Source organism: Pempheris klunzingeri, chromosome 7 (genome assembly GCF_042242105.1).
Source record: "Pempheris klunzingeri isolate RE-2024b chromosome 7, fPemKlu1.hap1, whole genome shotgun sequence".
In the NCBI taxonomy this organism is placed as follows: domain Eukaryota; kingdom Metazoa; phylum Chordata; class Actinopteri; order Acropomatiformes; family Pempheridae; genus Pempheris; species Pempheris klunzingeri.
The window spans coordinates 27,661,512-27,681,346 of record NC_092018.1 but is presented as its reverse complement, the minus strand read 5'-3'; the positions used below and the strand labels follow the sequence as shown (position 1 = coordinate 27,681,346).

The following is a 19,835-nucleotide window of genomic DNA, read 5'->3' as shown; positions in this document are numbered from 1 at the left end:
TTTTGGTTTTTTTTTTAACAAAAAGTTTTTTAAAAAGTGAGTTTTTTCTGTATTTTAATACCCACACACCCATTTTCTGAATATCCAAAACAAAAGCTTCATTAAAGTGAATATTTTTTCCTCATTAACAAACCAAACAGCACCCTGCTGCCACTTTGCTGCCAGATCCAGAAGCAGAATTTACACTTGGATACCAAAACATCACTTCCTTCTCACTCCTGCTCACATGTGTCATTTGCAACTAATTAAATTGTCAGACTCCATTTGCACATTTTTTGCAGGTATAATTAGTATTAGAGACTCATTAATGGATTAATGTCCCTGTTGTTAATTAGACTCTCTTCCTGCTAAGTTTGTGAACTTACAGATGCTGCTAACAATGCAGTACTTTTTTTCTTTACCTGACCAAAGTTCCTAATGGCTTTTGGTTTTCGCAGGTGTTTAATGGAGCATTCAACAGATGACAACCCTCGGCGAGCATTTGCGTTAACTCCTCTGTTCTGCAGCTGAAATCAGAGCGACAGTCTGAAGAATGCTGAGCAGAGGGAGCAGCTTTCACGCTCCTTCATGAAGGTGACATATCAGTGATGCCCAAGAGCACAGTGACAGGCTCCGACAGCCCTCCTCCCCGCTGTGCAGAAAGTGCACGTATACAGTATTCCATATGTATCCAGCTTCACACACTCCGTATTAAGCAAACGCATCAACTCATTTGCTGCCATTACCAAACTATACCACTATATATTTCTTTATTTTTTTTACATGTTTCACATCACCCAGTGTTTAGACTGGATGTAATTAATAGCAGAACTGGGTGACATGTTCCTTTACTACCAAACACAGTTACTGTTGAGTTCGCAGCTGAAAATAGTCCCCAACAAATGCACTATTTATTCCTGTTTGCTAAAAACTACAGTTCCCAGCTGTTTTATTTAGCTTTATTTAAATGAGTGGAAGTATACTCAATATTTTTAGTGTGTTTTTAAAATATTTGCATCTTCAGTAGGAACAAATGGGGGCAAGCTTGGGTTGAAAAGTGTTAAGATAGGAGCTATCACATGGCTGGTTTTGGTCTTTTCATGACAACTGTTGACAATTACAAATATATGAAATATTACCAGCCTTATCCCTGAAAAATATGCCCCTTTTTCTGCAGAACCTGCGCTGTAACGTCTCAGCATCGTGCGCAGCAGTCAAGGTGTTGCTGTTATCAGCCTGTTCGCTCTGCACGTCAGATGTAAATGTTTAGATGGAGCTAATCACCAGTTTTGGTAAAAGAAGCAGTGCAGCCAAACCCTCCAGATGGGCACAGAGCGCTCTTGCTTTCAGAGCCACAACTCCCTCTTGAGCCCTGCCCAGCATCACCCATCAAAAAGCTGCCTCACATGGTTTCACTTTTCCTTTCACTCCACTTTATAATATGGAAAGTAATGATGATTTTCAGAGACCACATTTTAAAATTAAAATGGAAAGGACCTTTTTTTGTCTGTAAGCTAGGCAGCACTTTAAAGGCTAGAGGAGTAGTTTGGGGCTGTTGTATGCCTATAAGTATTTCACATATGGTGAGTCTGTTTCAAGGCATCCTTAAAACTCCCTTGTTATCTCTAACCTACCAGTCTCCCTTTAGGCTCCTCAGTCACTGTCGCTGCGTAGTCGCTCGGAGGATTTGACTTCACCAAAGTTGAGCTGAACTGCAGAGCAGCACATCAAAGCCCCACCCTCTGTGAGTCCGCCAGATGTCCCGTGGTCATTTTTAAACTCACACCCCAGCACATGACACGGAGCAGTGTGTAAGCATGTAGACAGAGGTGGATGGGCTGCTTGGAAATTGGAAAAGGAAGCCTGTATTTATGAGGTGGTTTGAGGTGCTGTGTTAAGACAGGCTTAGCCTGCCACTCTCCATCTGACAGCCCTGTTTCCCCCTGAGCTGGGGTGACCAGAGACAGAGAGAGGTGAAGGAGTGAAGGCAGGAAGCCTGTCAAAGCAGGTCCAGACCAGACCTAGACCCATGGTGAACAGACTCACAGGCAGGTGATGCAACAAATCACACTGACAGAACATGTTAAGCCACACATCTAATTTTCACTGGATACATATTTTCATAACAAGAATAAACAGGAAACAGAATTTCTGCTCCCCGACGTGATTCCTTCAGCCCAGTGCATGCTGGGACAGGCTAAACCCTCCATGACCTTAAACAGTAAACGCTTTCTAAGTAAAATTAATGAATAAATAAGTGCTATAGAGAGACTCACAGGTTGTAGGCAGTGAAACTCTCACTCTACCATTTACCGGGTACCTTCAGCAGTCTCTTGTCTCTTCATCCCATGCTGATGTCATCAAATATAGGAGTGCCCCTCTGAGATTTAAAGTGGAAGGTTGGACGTGTGGTCCTCTCCATACCGCCACCTTAACAAGCCCCCAGGCTGCACTCCGAGGGGAGCCGCACATCAAATCTGTCTTTCTCTACCTCAGCTAGAGGTAAGATGAGTAATCTCCCAGAGCAGGGATCCCCTCTCCTCCCCCGCACGGCGGCCCTCCTCCCCTCCCTCTCTGCCATGGCGGCCAGCCCATGTGAGTCAAATTATTGTAATTGAGCAAGGATGGAGCCGGGTGTGAGGTGATCTCTCTCTTCATCCCCTGCCTCCCTCTCTCCCTCTTTCTCTCTCTCAGACGTTTCTGCACATGTTTTGAAATGACCAGCTAGCATCTTTTTTTTTTCTCCCCCCCCAACACCGCCTGTAACACAGAAATCAATTAACTCCTTTCAAGTCAGATCAAAGGCCCAATACACCATCCAGGTCCTTCCACAACCTGTGGGACTATTAACTCTCCCTTTGGACAGCGACCAGACTGGACAGATGAAGGGAGGCTGCTGCCACTGTTCACATACGTGTGAAGTAGTCGTAAACAAACGGGAAGTGATTGGACATAATTTCAACCAGAATCCCCCTAATTTACCAGTTAGTTGTCCATTAATACAACAGGATGATGGACTGAGACAATCGGCCCCTGGGTAAAGACGTGTGAGAGGCACCACCCCGCCTGTACAGGAGCAAGACACCACGACTGAAAGGCACCAAACACATTTTTAGTTCTTACGTCTCTTTCAACTCATTTTGTTTCTCCTTGTGATCGTTTTTGCTTGTCTTGGTAGTTTTGTTTGCATGTCTTTGTAGTCGGTTGTGTCTGTGGTTGTTTTGCGTCTCCTTGTAGTTATGATCGTTTTATGTCTCTGTGGTCTTTTCTCTTCTCTTTGTAGTTTTGTTTCCATCTCTTTGCAGAAGTTTAGATGTTTTGTCTCCTTGCAATCATTTAGTGTCTCTTTGTAGTAGTTTAGTGTCTCTTTGTGGTAGTTTTGTGTCTCTTTGCAGTCGTTTTGTGTCTCTTTGTGGTAGTTGTGTGTCTCCTTTTAGTAGTTTTGTATTTCTTTGCAGTCATTTATGTCTCTGTGGTGGTTTTTCGTCTGTTGTCGTGGTCGTTTAGCATCTGTTAATCGCTTTGAGTTTGTCTGCAGTCTTTTTGTGCCTCTACGTGGTTGTTTTGGCTCTAGCTCAGGGGCCCCCTGACCCCTAGGGCATGTGGGCCTGTGTCCTTTAGGCCTGTTCACTAATGCTTCCATGGGCATAGTGGTGGCACAACCTAGTAGTGTGACATCAAACTGATTGGACAAGGGGGAGCGAGAGCAGCTTTCGTCCACAGACAGGTGCACTGACCCTGTCCACCCTTGGAGGTGCCACTTGCATTTTATTGGACATTTAGGGCCGGCCAGCATTTTTTAACAGCCACCTGGATGCAATAAAGGGCCAGCTCCTGAGCTCTGGCTGCCCAAAGGATTTCCCAGCAGCTCCCGTGGGACCTCTGGCTAGTTAAGATGTTTATTAAGCTGAAAGTGGTCCAGTGGGAAAACACAGCACTTCTGAGAGATTCAGGCCAGCAGTTTTCTTGTTAGTCAGAGCGCTCCCCAGAGGGTTGGGTTTCTTTTCCTTTCAAATCTCGGAGGGAGGACAGGGTCAGTTCACGGGGCACAAGGTTGACCAACTGGTAACTAGGCACATGAACCCAGGAAGGGAAATATCTAGAGACCATCAAGGTCAGCTCAGAGCAATTCCCACAGTTCCCAAACTGGGAATGTTGGCTAAACACCTAGTCGGCTCTGAAAGGCAGTTGTGTTGTAGAAATGTGATTATTATCTACATTTTCAGGAAAATATCTTGTGGAAGCAGCAACGACTATAAAAGAATAGAAAGTGGGTGTCAAGGGCTGCTTCTATCTGTGTGCAAGTTTGTTTTTTCTCAAGCGAAGAGTACACTTTAAAAATGATTATACGTAGCTAGACGGGAGTGCGTATTACAGCTTCATTACATCGTTTTTTTTCTTTCTCTTTAATGCACAACTGCAGGTCTTTGAAGAAAATGTCTGTCCAGAACATTGTGATGTTAGCTCTGCTTGCCGTTTGACAGATCTTGACCTCGCTAAGCTCTGCTGGACCTGTAGTTCAAAGCACTGGTCTTTAGCCTGAGGCACTTTGCTCTAATAACTTCAGTTAGCCCGTTAGCCCTTATTTTGCTTTCTAAAAGTTTAGCAGCCGTGCACTGTTTAAAGGAGAAGAGCTCGAAGACATCATAGAGGAATTGTGGAGTTAAAATTGCATCTTTACTGCTCAGCTGGATGAATACTGTAGGTCATATAAAATCTTATGAATAATGACTTTTTTTTTTGTTTTGTTTTTTCTTGTTTAATTCTGAACTTTCTCGGGGCCAGACTGCACAGCCCGTGGTTAGCACATTGTGAACCGAGCAGCACACGCGGCCAGTGATGGGTTTTTAGTGCTCTCTGCCTAATGTTCGGGACAGATTAGAAATGTTGGCCTGTGACAGATGCTGTCTAGATCTTCACCACCAGATCCACCCAGCTGCAAAACATCTGGTGGATTTCTACCTTTTTTTTTTTTTTTCTCTGAAGTGCAGCCTATTAATGACACACCCACAATCATACGTGTGCACATACACTAACAGTCAGTACACACAAGACACATCCAGGTCTTTTATTGAGACGGAGAAAAAGAATCACACATACACAGATGTCTGATAATAAGGATTTTTATTGCTGCCGGCCACATTTTCTTCATGTTTTCTTCCCATTGCAATGATTCATTCTTGTTTGTCACTTTTTGTCCCCATCATTGTTCACACAGCACATATAGCGCATGGACTGATGCTGGTACCAGGTTCTACTGACTCTCCAGGTACGTATCTGCCATGAAAACAGAGCCATTCACTTCCAGCTCTTTATCACACTCAGTATATATGTAGATGTATTTAGAATATCTTTCACTACTTCAGCCACAATGTCTGCGAGCACATGCAATTTATTCAGCAGGCACAATTTATGCATTCCACATGAGGAGCGGGAAGCAAAGGCCTACGCTTGTTGTTAATGGCACACATCCTAAAATCATGCTCCTGGCCTCCTGCAGCCTCCCCTGTCTTGTGTCAGAGGAAACATTATTTTTGCGGAGACAAATCCACTGAATAACATGATCATCTGATGAAAGGCACTGCAAATCTTGCCTGAGCTGAGACGCTTTTGCTAATGATGAAAACAGTCACGTAGCAAGAAACGCAGCGTATCCCACTGTGATACGGGGATGTAATATCAGTTGCTTATATGCACACGAGCCAGAGTTTTTCCAAGTTTGCGAAAGCCTTTTCTCGAAGGGCAAACTGTTGTTTTGTTTCCGTGTCGCTCCTCAACTCAGCACCTCAGGGTGGGACACCGAATGGTCCTCGTTGGAGAAAGATTTAAGATTCTTCAGGCGCTCATCAGCAGTTAGGGAAAGTCGCAAATACATGTGGGTGTGTATCTCCTGGAGCCATTTGGTTTAATTTTGTTTAAAATTACCGTGTAAGTTGTTCCTCATGTGTCTGAACAGCTTAGGCTCACAAGAGGACGTGCTTGGTCATCGCATGTGTGCTAAGTAAAACAGAAGGGAAGGGGGGATCACCACATCACAGAATGAAAAGATTTTGTTATTGCTGGGTTTCATAATGTATCATCTGTTACCATCTGTGATCCAACTTTGGACAACACTTCTTTTTTTTTTTTTTGCAATGTTTTGAAGATAATCCTTTGGAAAAGCAAAAGTATTTATTGGCTTTTAACAAAACATTTCATATTTGTTTTTTATTATTATTATTATTCTATGACACAATGCTGAAAAGATCTCAGTCAATTTAAATTTCAGTTTCACTGACTTTATGACAAAAAGCTGTATAGGGATGTAAAACACTGGGTATCATAGGAAATTAATTATGATCATATGAAACAGGTTGTTTTTGTCATTAGTCTATTGAAATTGGACTATTAAAAATATGATATCATGATAATTTGCCAAAACTTCTAATTATATTTAAAGAAAAATACAATTTGTACTGTATTTTTTGGCAACTTAAATGAATTAATGAAATGAAAAAAAATAGATACTGTTAATGTTAATAATAATAAGTAATAATAAAGTATTTTTATTTTAACTTTAAGTACATTATTCCCTAAAGATGGTTGTCATGGCAGATGCAGATCATTGAACCAACAGTGAAAAGTTCTTGTTAAGTTATTGCATTTTCATCTAGAAAAAAGAAAAAATATCTGTTTTATACTATGTTTGTTATATATAAACTATAATACTGCTATAATTTTTTTTATTTCATGCAGAACAAAGAAATCCAACAGATCACTGGAATAAAACCAGACTGGTTGACAAATAAACAGCACTTTATCACATCAACAGTGTAATAATATAAGAGAAAACTGACAAAAAAATACAAATACTACATGACTACATATTAGGAACATATTCAAGTAAGATACATGATTTTACACTTTGGAATCTCAGTGCCAGAAAATTGTAGTTAATTGTTCTAGACGAGAGAGAACATTTATTTTCAATATTTTGAACTTTTAATTGATTTTTTACAGGTAAGAGTTTATTACAAGACAACATTGGACAACTTGTATCTTTAGAACTTTTCAAATTAACAGCATGTACATTTCAACACCAGGAATATCAGACATGGTGTCTATTATTCTGTTGTCATAACAAAAATAATAAAATAATTTATATATAAAACTTATATGATAAGTTTAAATGAATTAAATTAACTGAGAGTATTTAAGATGTTGCCAAAAAATCATAAAATACCATTCTTTATTTTCCCTAATAAGCGTAAAAAAAAAATTAGGTTTTAAGTTTAATATGAAGAATTGTTAAATAGACCTTTATATTAACATGAAGCAAAGTTTTTAGGACAAAGTCAGTATTCTGAACTTCATTTAAGGGCTGACAAACAGTAGGAACACGTGGTATTTATGTGAGCTGAAAGAGTGATGCTCATTTTGTTTGACTGATACATTTGCAGCTCCTTTATCTGCAGGTTTGACGATACTTTACTGCAGCACTGCTTCAGCTGAGGTGTTTGGAAATGAGAACAGCAGAGTCTGTTGTACTGTCCGGCTTTGTCCAGCAGGGGGTGCTATTGTAATTCAGATAGTGTGGTTTAGGGGGGTTTGGGTGGAGGTGGGGGGGGAGTGATGTGTGCTCAGAGTGAGTCAGGGGACCAGGTGCATAAATCTGACTGCATCCTGGATCAGTGTCATCAGATGAGCTGCTCCCTCACTGAGACTGCAGCACGGTGTTTCTGAGGAGGGAGGCTGGTGTGGAGCAGTGATCTGTGCCAGGGTGGCAGGGAATTTAAATACGTTGATACGAAAATGCCTCTCAGACAGTTTGCTGTTCACAAGACTCGGATTAAATGGTTATGATTATCATTCCATTCTCTTTCGTTTATCATCTTATTTTCATTTTTTTTACTAAACTAAATAGGGGCTGCAGGACTTTAAACATTAGTGACTGTTTCCCTGTGATTCATATGTTGCTTAATGACATCAAAATGACACCAGTTTGATTCATTATTAAGGCATGAAACAGTCAATAATCACCTTGTAATAACCATCTATTTGTATATCTTGGTTTTACTTCTTTTAGTAAGTTAAAACAATTCCATTTTTAAACTACAATCTATTGTCCGGTGTCACTTTTTAAAACCACATTAGTGATGATTATATCAGAAGTACAGGATTAAGTATTTGTATCATTTTAATTGCATAGTTATTAATCTGGCACAGGCTCTCACTGGTTGAGAATGGGACTAATATTATTCAGTCCTATGTTAATTAAATCACAGCTCAGATTTAGTCCACGTCCGAACAAACTCCTCCAATGCAGGTAAACAGTTTTCAGACTCACATTTCAAGCTGGTATGTCAGCCCGCTGTCACACAGGGGCCTGTCAGCCCATCTGTCAAGAACTCAATAAATTTGTCAGTGAAAAAAAAAAAAGAGAAACGAAAAGAAAAAAAAGAGCTGAATCCAATAAATCATAACATAAACAAATCTAGCCATGGGTTGACAGTGCTGTATTATACTTGGGTTTAATCCCGGGGGGAGTTGGGATTATCCTGCAGTATCATTTTTTTTGGCTGTCTCAGGAAGATGTTGTTCAGGAGAATAAAAGCAGAAATATGTGAGTGAGCGGAGGGAAAGAGGATGTGACGGAAATAACTCCTCTCTTTATCTCGCCTCTGCGAATTTAGCCATTTAATAATTGAAGCGTTCAATGCATATAAATAACACTTATAGGAAATGTATATATATATTTTAAATGGTGCAAAAATCAAATGCAATTTGCGACTTCAATTAAAAAGGTGAAATCAGAAGGAGGCTGTGTTAGTATTCAGGGGCCTGTGGGGGCCTGTGGGGGCCTGTAGCTCACACTCTGTTTGTTATTGCAGTCGTGCGCCGCCTGCGCGCGCTCCGTGCGCAATCACACACATTTTTTTAAGGCACGAACGCATCAAAAAAAATATAAGGAAAAAAGAAAATGCAGAAAACATCCAGAGTCCGCAAAAAGAGAGATTAGATTCCAGTTTCACTTCCTTCAATAGGCTTCAGTGTTCATCCACGAGCGGCCAGCGGCTCCAAGGGCTCATTTTAGAGAGAGAGAGAGAGAGAGAGAGAGAGAGAGGTCCGTGTGGGAGGATGGTGTGATGGATAAATAAAAGAGGAATAAAACAAAGTCCGTCCGTTCGTCCCCCCGATTAGTTCAACATATTTAGCTCCAGAAATCGTGCTTCTGCTTCTGCTGCAGTCTGTCAAGTCTGTTCTTAAGATGCTCAAGTGCAGCAAACAAATTAAAGGAGCCTGTAGGTTGTTGTTTTTTTTCTTTCTTTCTTTCTTCTTCTTCTTCTGTTCTTTTCTTTGGAGCTTTTAAAAAAAGCATCATGGAGAGCTTTAGGAAGACTCATTAAAAAGATCAAAGTGAGTTAACTATCAGGGTCCTGTAGCCGCGCAGTTTGGGGAGCCATTATGTCTTTGCTTTGCTGACTTTCTCCTTTGAGGATGTGAAGCCTTCCTCCCATTTCCACCGAGGGATTTTATTTTTAAAACGCTTATCGCTGCGCTTTGTTTCAGGCATAATTGAAAATGCCCAAACAAACCTGCGTTGGTATTGTAATAATAATAATAATAATTAAAAAAGATTATGACATCGATGCGGCGTTTATTACAGTCCACATCTGAGGTTTGATATATTCTTCTTCTTTTTTTTTACGCTGAGGATTATTATTTTCTGTGTTTGGTTTTTTCCCCCCAATACATTGATGGTCGCCTCCGGGCGTGAGGCCTGACTCAGTTGGAGCAGTGAGGGTTCCTCTCTGGGCTGGAGGGTGAATGGATCCTGCGTGGCTTCTAAACAGCGTGATGGAAATGTAATTAAAGTGGATAAATTGTCCAGGTTCTATGTTTGTACCTGGGCAGGGTTTGACCGGTGTCTTTGCATAGATTAGATTTACATTGAACGAAGTCACTGAATCCTTTTGTCTTATAATTGAATTTATTTATTTATTGAGGGTCACTTATTGTCAGTTCTGATATAATCTAATTAGAGGAAGGTTACATTTAGTCATATTCACACGTCCATTTAAATAGGAACAGAATTAGCACTTCTTATTAGATTGATTTCTAACTTTCCTTCGTGCATTTTCCTCCAAACTCCTTTCAGACAAATTTTGCACCAGTTTTTCGCACTTTTTAAAAAAAAAAAAAAACTCTTCTGCAGCTCAACCGTTTAATGTAAGGTAATATATTTTTTCATCCTAAATCATTTCCTCTGCATTCAAACCCTGCAGTTTGTCACCTAACATCCAGCCAGTATGAACTCCTGTGGCGCATTATGATGCTCTCTTACCTTTCCGATGGGTGCAACAGTTCTGGGTGGTTTAAAGTTGAATTGGTCAACTTTAGGAGGCCGCTGCTCTCTGAGCTGCACACCTGCTGCAACGCTTCTTTTTTTCTTCTTCTTCCTCTTCTTCTTCTTCTTCCTGCCCTTTAGAAAGCAGGGTGGGGGGGTCCTCATGCGGAGGCTCATTAAAACACCGCCGGCTAAAAGTTGGCGGATTGATTTATTGAATGAATGTTTGATGTCCTCATTCACACAAGCGACCCGGCCGATAACTGGGGGTGAATGAGTGGGGGAGGGGAGGGGAGGGGAGGGCAGGGGAGGGGAGGGGGGGGTGACAACACAGGCTTTATATGTTTTTAAAAATGTATTGATTGTATTGTATCGATAGTTGAGCTCAGCTCGTGCTTAGCGGTAGATGATCTAATACAGGGCTGGGGAGGGAGGGAGGGAGGAGAGGGGATATGGGGGGGGGGGGCAGCCTCATTGACCTCGCGCTGATAGAAGTGCTGGAAATAAAAGGAGGTAAAAAAAGAAAGAACAGCTAAGATGGGGTGGTGACTTCCTGACTGGCAGGTATGGGCTGATTTAAAACGCAGCGAGCGTCCCTTCGTGATCAAATATTAAGACTTCACTCTTCATGTGATGTGCGTTTGTGCTGTGAACGTGTGTGTGTGTGTGTGTGTGTGTGTGTGTGTGTGTGTGTGTGTGTGTGTGTGTGAGGGCTGGATCCCTGTGTGTGTGTGTGTGTGTGTGTGTGTGTGTGTGTGTGTGTGTGTGTGTGTGTGTGTGGGAGGACCTGGGCTGTTCTCTGACTGAACAGCAGAGGGCAACGCCAACAATCTGTGCTCTGTCCTCCAAACTGGGCTACAGGTCATCGCCCTGATGCTGCACAAAGGACATCAGAACAACACGCAGCTGTAGGCCTGTGGATCGGAGGTAAACACTGTGATCAGAGGCTGCAGAGAAGGTAAAACTCATGGGGGGGGGGCTTCTCCGTGTGTTTGTTTTTTTCTTCCTATAAATAGACCATCTCGCTGTAAAAACTGTGAAATATAAAACTGATCTTTTTTTCCTTATGTAATTCCCAGCATCTTATTATAATGATAATCATTATTATTATCATTTATAGGGATCATCATTCATCCAACCGAGCAGCAGGTAGTTTTAATTCAATTAAAGCCCCACATAGAGGCTGGTGTGAAGCTGGTGTGAGCATACAGAAACACTGCTTTCTAACACATTTCTTCCATTAGTCCACTCTTGCTTTTTTTTTTTTTCCTTCCAGACGTTGATAACAATCCTCTCGAGGCTCTCCTGCAGCGTGACACTGGAAGCTGCGCACAATCCCATTAGCAGCCCTGTAATTTCAGTCAGGCCTCCGCACCTTTCACACGTCTTGATCACGTCTTGGCAAAGAAACGCAGCCTGCTGATCGTTCCTGAATTTTATTAACTCGCAAAACCAATGACGCCCACAGGCGATGTCTGTGCGTAATTTTAAATGATGGTCACTTCATTGTTTTTGGCTGCTCCGAGTATTCAGATTCGGGTTGGTGTCAGTCTGCAGGCTTCATTCCTCTGACCACACAGTGATCTGGTAGCAGGTAGTAAGATCCACCACCGCCGTGGTGCTGCTAGATAAACCGAGGACAGACCTACAAGTGTTAGTGGTGATATTATTATTATTATTATTATTATTTGAATTATTATTGCTGCTTTTTTTCCCCTCCTGGCCGAAAGCTGATAGGCACGGCCCGCAGTGGCCACCTCGGGGCTGGACGGCCCGCTGTTATCACCCCTGATCGCCAGGTGCATCAGCTGAAAGGAGACAGCAGCTTCCACTGGAAACAATGCACAAAAGAGCGATGCTGATCTCTGTGTCTCACCACTGACGGGAAAATATAACAGTTCCTGATGAGGTTTTGTTTTGTTTTTTTTAAGATGATGGAATAGTTTCTCTCGCTTCAATATTCTTCAGTTAATTCTCTAAATAATCTCCACAGGATGCGTTATATCCCCCCCCCACCAAAAAAAAAAAAGCGCGTGCCATAATACGCATGATGGTGAAATTAAAGTGCGTTGTTAACAATAATATTGTTATTATTATTATTATTCTCTCATGATAAAGCTGCTCCAGTGTGCGGCCAGGCCACTGTAACATATCATTTTTCTCTTCCTGCTCTTCTCCACGGTCGCCTCCGTGTGTGTGTTGTTATTGGACTGTGCGGAGCGCACTGTACTCTGCTCCAATAGCATCCCAATGGCAGTGAATGGCGGAATGAAAAAAGTGTAGCCATGCATGCCGGAGTGGGAGGATCCACTCGCTTCAATCTCGATCTCAGACTTTTGCAGCGACAGGGGCACAACCAGCCAACCGTCTCCGGTACTTCCAAAGAGTTACTGCCGGGACATCTGCATACACACTCTGTTTTTTTTTTGGTGTGTGTGTGTGTTCGGGATTTGCTGTCAAGTTTGTCTTCTTTTTCTCATCCTTGATTAAAGTGTTATTACGTGAAGAAATTCCTCGCTCTCTGCCGTCGGCTTGAGGACGAGAAGATAAAGCTTCCTCGGTGCTCTGATCATAACAGGTGACTGTTGAGAGACTTTTCCACCTTTTTATTGTTTGTTTCTTTCTCTCCACGCTGCTCTGACACGTCGGGGATCTGTGAATCCGGCCTTTACCTCCACAAACTATCGCTCATCACACTCCGGCTTTTTGCTTTTCTTCCACTTAAGCACATTTTCAGATTTTTTTTTTTTTTTTTCTTCCTCCTCCGAGCTGCAGGCTCGTGTGCCACACGGAACTCAAACGGTCTCAACAGGTCTTCGTCTTCGCTCTTCCTCCAGACGAAACCAAACCAAAACAAAACAAAAAAAAAAAGCTTTTGTGTGCCGCAGGATTTTCTTGCCAAGTCTGACCGTATTCTTATGGATATTGCAACAGGTCTGGTGTCACTGGAGCGCCTCTCCGCGGGAGAACAGACCGAGACGTGCATCATGCTGGACGGCATAAAAATTGAAGATCATCCCCTGCGATCGGGACAAGCCACGCTCGGAGTCATGCTCGGTGAGTCTTCTTTTACTTTGCCTGCACAAACCTCAGCGGATCACTGCTGAACTGCGAGCAAAGGTCAAACACTAGACTGTTATTTCAGTCTGGATGCCATTACAAGGCATGCCTACCCGCTGCTGCTTTGTTTCCTGACACCTACAGTCAGGAAAAGCGACAAAAGTTCACTTTTACGCATACAAATGGATTTTGAAAAAAACACAGATGATGATGGAAAATCTAGTTTTATTGTCACGTAATTGGCAGGGAAAGGGCTCCTGAGCTAAAGGTTGGATGAGTGATGCAATGTGCAGGCCTTATTGGAGAGAGAGAAAATCTAATTCGTGCCTTAAATCCTGCTTTTTTTTTTTTTTTTTTCGATCAAACACCACACGCGTCTGTTGGTTTCTTTAAGCAAACTGTGTGCAGGCCCGTGACGCGGTGCAGTTTTTAACCCAGTCCCCTGATCCGGGGCCTTCTCTCCCTGTCTGACGGGCCCCCCCCACTCCTCTGCCGTTTTCCAGGGACCGACTGTCACCATCCGTCCGTGTGTGAAGGGTGCCAGCGTCCCATCTCCGACCGCTTCCTGATGAGGGTCAACGATTCCTCGTGGCACGAGGAGTGTTTGCAGTGCACCGTGTGTCAGCAGCCTCTCACCACCAGCTGTTACTTCAGAGAAAGGAAACTTTACTGCAAACACGACTACCAACAGTAAGCACGACTTCGGGGGAGGGAATCTCCGCTCTCCTGTCTCTCCTTTGTCATTTCTTCACATTGCTTTGGTTGATGTGTGTGTGTGTGTGTGTGTATGTGTGTGTGTGTGCGTGTTTTAAGGACATTGTGATGGCTGTGGCTGGCCGGAAGGCCTTGTGTGTGTGTGTGTGTGTGTGTGTGTGTGTGTGTGTGTGTCATTCACAGTGCAAAAACACCATGAAAAGTTATCCAGAAGTCCGATAAGAATTTTACAAGATTTAGACAAGTGCAAAAAAATATGTGCCATCATGGAGGTGCGGTGGGGATGAACCTGTTGTCACTGACATTTGACTATTACATCTCTCTCTCTATCTATCTATCTATCTATCTATCTATCTATCCATCTATCTATGCTCGCCTTAACGGATAGATACATACATTGTCATGTGCTTTATTTATGTCACAGTGGCCCACGATATTTCTATATTTCCTCTCGTCGGAAAGAGTGTATTTATGTCACAAATGGGCCCGAGACTGTGCAGGCGTTTGGTTTTTATTCCGCTCTGCCGTGTGTGTTTCCTGGTTGCATCATGTGGCCTTTACCCATCACCACCGTCAGCCGCCTCACATTCATTCAAAATATGGAAAACAGAATATCAGCTCTGGGTTTCTTCACAGCACTCTGAGCCTGCAGCGCAGCTTGGATTGATTTTTTTTTTCCCGATCAGAACATTGTGCACTTATTCTGAAAATCTGATTTGCTTTAAATATTATATATATTTTTTTATCTCACTTTCTTTATTTGACCCGTGCAATTTTCTTTTCTTTTTAAATTGTCGCTAATTTATTTGAGACTATTTGTATTCTATTTTATTTAACGCTCCTTGTATTTTATTGGATGTGATGTGTTTTAGGAGACATGGCAACCATTTAACGCTTTAATGAAAAACTATCCGCGCTTTTTGCTCCCTATGAGTTATGCGTGCCTGCGAGCCAAACGCGCTAATGTGGATTTATAAGGAAAAAATAATTTCAGAATAATAAGTTCAGGCGACTTCCGCGCGCGCGCACGCACAGACGCGGACACGCACGCACGCGTTTTTAATAATTTAGTTAAATTGTTGTAGTTTGAAAACACGCACACAAAAACTAAATAAATTCTGTAAAATAAAAAGATGCAGTGGGATTAGAACAAATGTGGATTTTAATTTGATCATTTTCTCTGCTTAATTTACAACAACTCAATATGTAAAAAAAAAAAAATGAACAGGACAATTATTTATATTTCAGCTACTAAAAATAATAATTTTATAAATTATAGATTAATGCTAATAATGTAGGAATTGTGCTTTTTGTTTTTACTGTGAAATACAAAAAAAAAAATCTAAATCTAAATCAGGCCTATGACAGGAAGTAGCATGACAGCCATTAGACCTGGAGTAAGATAAATGAGTAAATAGAATTAGTAAATTATCACATAAAAGCAGCAGCTTATATATATATATATATATTTATATATATAGTGAGGCAAAACTCTGAGGCCCAGCAGCAGCAGAGGGAACAACAACGCAGAGGTTTGCTGTTTGGCCTGTGAGGACCCTGGGGTGCCCTGTGTTTCTCAACGCATGAGCGCTTTTCATGCTTGTCACTAAATTTTCAGCTTTTTGTGTCCGGCCTTTTTAACAATTCTACTTCGATTACCGGGACATTATGGCTCTCTGCTAGATACCTTGCAAGCAACAAAGAGTTACATCTATTGCCATGCGTGCCATTCATCCAGCTTTGTGACAGGAGTGTAGTCGGCTGATAACAATGGGAAAATTCATAGCAGTAACTATGGGATACCAGAGTCACGGCTTCACGGCTCAGAGGTGGCTGGAAGCTGAGACAGTCCGGCAGGGAGAGGGATCTCTTTCTCATGCCCGAATCAGCTCTGTCCGCTTGTGCTTCTCGTGGCTCCTTTTTTTATTTGTTTGGTGTGTGTGTGAAGGGAAGAAGAAGACAGAGATAAACACAGACACAGAGCAGATATTTTCACTCCAAATAATGCTCTCTCTCTCTCTCTCTCCCGGCATTTTTGTTTCTGACATGCTTTTGAAGTACCATATTTGGTTCACAACTTGGCCATTTCTCCTCTTCCTCTGCTACATTCGGCGCTCTGCGAGCTTGTGTGGCAAAACCCGATCATGTCAGCCAAACACAACAACCTGCTGGGTGACGTCCTGCTCTCGCACGCTGTTATTCAACACATCTTTTAATTCTTCACCCTCCTTCTCTCACCTTTTTTGTCCTCCCCTCCCACCCAGCTGGAGGGGTCCCTCCGTCACACAGACACAAGTATCTCTTTTTATGTTGTTTATTCCATTTGCATTGATGGGATACTTAAAGATGTAATTGGCACCTTTTTGACTTTTATGACGCCCATTTAAGATGCATTTGTCAGCCCACAAACTGCTTTGGGCTGTGATGAGAGCTGCTAGCCTTACAGAGGTCTTCGTGCCTAATTACATTCCAACAGCAACTGATTCATGCCCCGTAATCAGCTCTCACTAGCTATAATAAATCAAGGAATTGGCAAGCAGTCTTTTTTGGCACCTTTGGAGCAGGTTTAAGTGCAGACGAGGGAAAACAATTGTGTACTGTGTTATTAAAACTCCCACCAACACAGTTCAACACATCTTGCTCCATACAGTGCAATTATATAGTAACAAGATTGGATTTTATTAGCCTTTACTCCATATGTTTGCCTCTTTTTATGTCATGCAGCTGACCTGTGTTTATCGTCCCCGGCTTGATATTTAACAGGCATTTTTTTTTTTTTTTTGTGAATGAGGATTATTTCTCGGTTGTTTTACGATTTAGGTTGCCAAAGATAATTAGATGTACAGATATTTTCAAGAAGGGAAAAAATAAGACGAAATATATTTTCAAAGAAGAAAAAAATATGGAAATGTGCCGCTGCCTCTTGCGAGAATATTTCAAGAGCAAGTTTGATAAAAATTAAAAGGCCAATAGGCAGAGCTGTCAGTTGGACGGGAGCCACAGCCATAGTGGAGGAACAAGCTTGAACGAGACGGCGGTATGTAAAAGGTAGAGTGGAATTACACCACCCCGAGAGAGTTTGTTGTGTCCTGGTGTTTGGAGGTCAATTATACATCATTAGGAAGAGGGAGATCTTTTCCCCAGGGAGACCTTTCCTCTAACCAAGCAGATGCTTTGAAAGGAGCCATGTAATAAGGCCTATCACTTGACCGAAGTGTTGGACAACACCCCTGTAATGGACTGCCTAGTTAGAAACTGCCACGGGCTCAATCTACAAAACATAACATTAACTAACTATATTATACACCATGCTGCCCACGTTTGGGTCCCGCTGATGCCTGAAAACCTTGCATTCCTGAGTGGAATTTTTTTTTTTTTCATGCTCTATAAAGTTTTACTGTCTGGCAAAATGTTATTTTAGAATGTTTCATTTGTAAGTTTTCCAAATACATCAGCATGCAGATTTTTTTTTTTTTTTTTTCCTCCAAAATTTTCTAATTCACATGCTGTAAGCAAAATGAAATTCAGGTCACGGTAGTATGAGTAGTAGAAAAACACAGCAGTGATGAAGCCATAAAAGCAGAGCTCCCAGAACCTGTCTCACCTCCCATGTATGCTGGACGATCCCCCGGTGTGCTGAGAGGTGCTTTTTAGAACTGTTTGGAGTGCCCTCCTGTGAAATTGTTGTTTTTTAATTAGCTGTGCTAGGGACGCTGCAGCAGTGTGTGCCGGATAGATGCTGACGGCTGGGTTTCTGTGTTAGCTCACCGAGTGTGTGTTTTACTCACTCTGGGACACTCCCGCGTGGCCTGGCACTTTGTGAACACTCATATGCACACCAAAAAAAATGGAACGAAAAAAGGAGAATAAAACAAAAGAAAAGAAAACCAAAAAAGCACCAGGATGTACTTTGTGTTGTCAACCCAGCTGGGCAGTTTTGCAGTTAATTAAAGACTGTCCTCAGTCCTGCTGAAGTATTTCAGAAGCTGCTCTCATCTGCGGCTGCTCGTTCCTTTGTGCGAGACTTTCTTAACTTTCGGCTCTACTTTTTTTTTTTTTTTTTTTTAATTCTCCCTAAAAAGGATAAAAATGTGTCTTTAGCCACTGCTCTTGGGTAAATAAGAGAGGACCACTACAGAGAGACAAATCTAATGTTAGAAACACTAAGCCGGATAATATTGCTTCAGCTTGCTGGGATTTTTAGTGCTCGGCAAGGAGCTAGCTGAAGCTGGCCCCGTTCCTCTGTAAGGAAGTATTGGGTTTTATGTCAACATGGCTCGGCCTGTCCCTGCAGCATACTAGGATGCATCATCTGTCATCTCATGGTTTGCTAACTGCCCCCCACCACCCCAACATATTTACCCATTAAAGGACCTGTTGGAGCGATATTTATTTGCATCACTAGCTACACCTTCGATCCTCTGCTTTTTGCTCCTTCCGGTTCCCACAATTAGCCCAGTGAGTGATAAATATTTAATTTAAACATATCGTTTTACGCGAACCCTTGTATATGTGAATAGTGCTGCTGTACATTTTACACCAGCTACATCCATAAACACTTCTGTATTGTGGCGTTTCTATTAGCTTTATGTGTTTTTGTGATGCTGTCAGTAAATGTGAAGCATGATTATTAGCCTGTGTTGTGAAATCAGGTGATTTCATGGAGGCTTATTTTTAAAAAGGCATTTCCGCTGTGTGTTTTAGTAGAAATGAGTGGATGCAGTGTGTGTGTGTGTGTGTGTGTGTGTGTGTGTGTGTAAATGGGAGGGGGCTATAAAAGCGTACTGTCGTGTACAGTATGTGCATGTAGCAGCAGTTGAAGCACAAAGCACTTTGCAGGACGCTATGGGAAGCCACAGAGGCTCAGCCACGGTAATGCCCATCACCACTTTAGAGGCCAGACTGGTGGCGAGGGATGTGGAAAGAGGTCTCTGTGGCTTTGTGTGGGAGAGCTGTAGTGCAGGGGAGGAGAAGGATCTGCAGAGGGATCTGCCTGGTGTGCTCACATTACACTGGATGATAGCAGAGGGGTGCAGAGGAACTCAAGCATGCAATTTGTTGGTAGCCACAATTTAACCTCATCTCCTAAAGCCGGCTGTTAGGCAGCCAGTGGGACATGTCAGTCAATCGGGAATGCTAATCAGTGACGGTGGCGAGAAAGCCCTCGGCTCGGCAACGTACTGATTTTCATTATTGGCTCCAAGTCCACGGGCCTTCAGGTTTATTTTCACAGCATGACAACTCTTCATAACAAAAAGGAAGGCAACCACAAACCATTAAATGCAATTTACAAATTAGATTTTGGCTAAATCTGTGAAATACTGTAATAGGCTTTTTAAAGTAGTCGGCCGAGAAATACACACACTCAGCAAATGTTTTCAATTTCAATTTGCCAGATTACATGTTTAAATCAGAAGAATGATAAAATTTTAGTGGCTGCGTTTTTGCTGCGCCGATTTCAAATATAATTTACGGCGTGTCGGGAAACATGTAACATTTACAAAGCTGTTTATGCGCATTCGCGGCGTTTTTTAATTACATTTCAGACCTGTTTGTCTCATTTTGCCTCTACAGTTTGGAAATAGCCCACACTTGTTTCTCCGGGCAGCCTGGTCGAACGTGCATGAGAAAGTGAGACATGGCCTCTGCTGCTGGCTCGCAGTATCGCTGCTGGCCCCAACTGTGTATATGTGATCCCACTCTGGAATGTTTTTCCAACACGTAGGCTTTTCACAGATACACTAGAGAGGACTGG

At 42.2% G+C, this 19,835-nt stretch overlaps 1 protein-coding gene across 5 annotated transcripts in view; it reads left to right on the top strand.

Annotated features, from left to right (window-relative positions):
• The window catches only part of lmx1bb (LIM homeobox transcription factor 1, beta b), a 57,957-nt gene that overhangs the window by 391 nt on the left and 37,731 nt on the right, over positions 1–19,835 (top strand). Inside the window, exons 2-8 of one of the 5 annotated variants that reach the window (XM_070833808.1) lie at positions 438–573; positions 1,628–1,723; positions 5,198–5,248; positions 11,168–11,264; positions 12,799–12,884; positions 13,241–13,363; positions 13,870–14,056. In XM_070833808.1, the coding sequence (XP_070689909.1) occupies positions 13,294–13,363; positions 13,870–14,056 (257 nt within the window). In that variant the 5' untranslated portion in view covers positions 438–573; positions 1,628–1,723; positions 5,198–5,248; ... (1 more) ...; positions 12,799–12,884; positions 13,241–13,293. Of the gene's footprint in view, positions 1–437; positions 574–1,623; positions 1,724–5,197; positions 5,249–11,167; positions 11,265–12,798; positions 12,885–13,230; positions 13,364–13,869; positions 14,057–19,835 lie in introns of those variants that run through there. The other 4 variants (XM_070833809.1, XM_070833811.1, XM_070833810.1 and 1 more) reach the window with 4 other exon arrangements.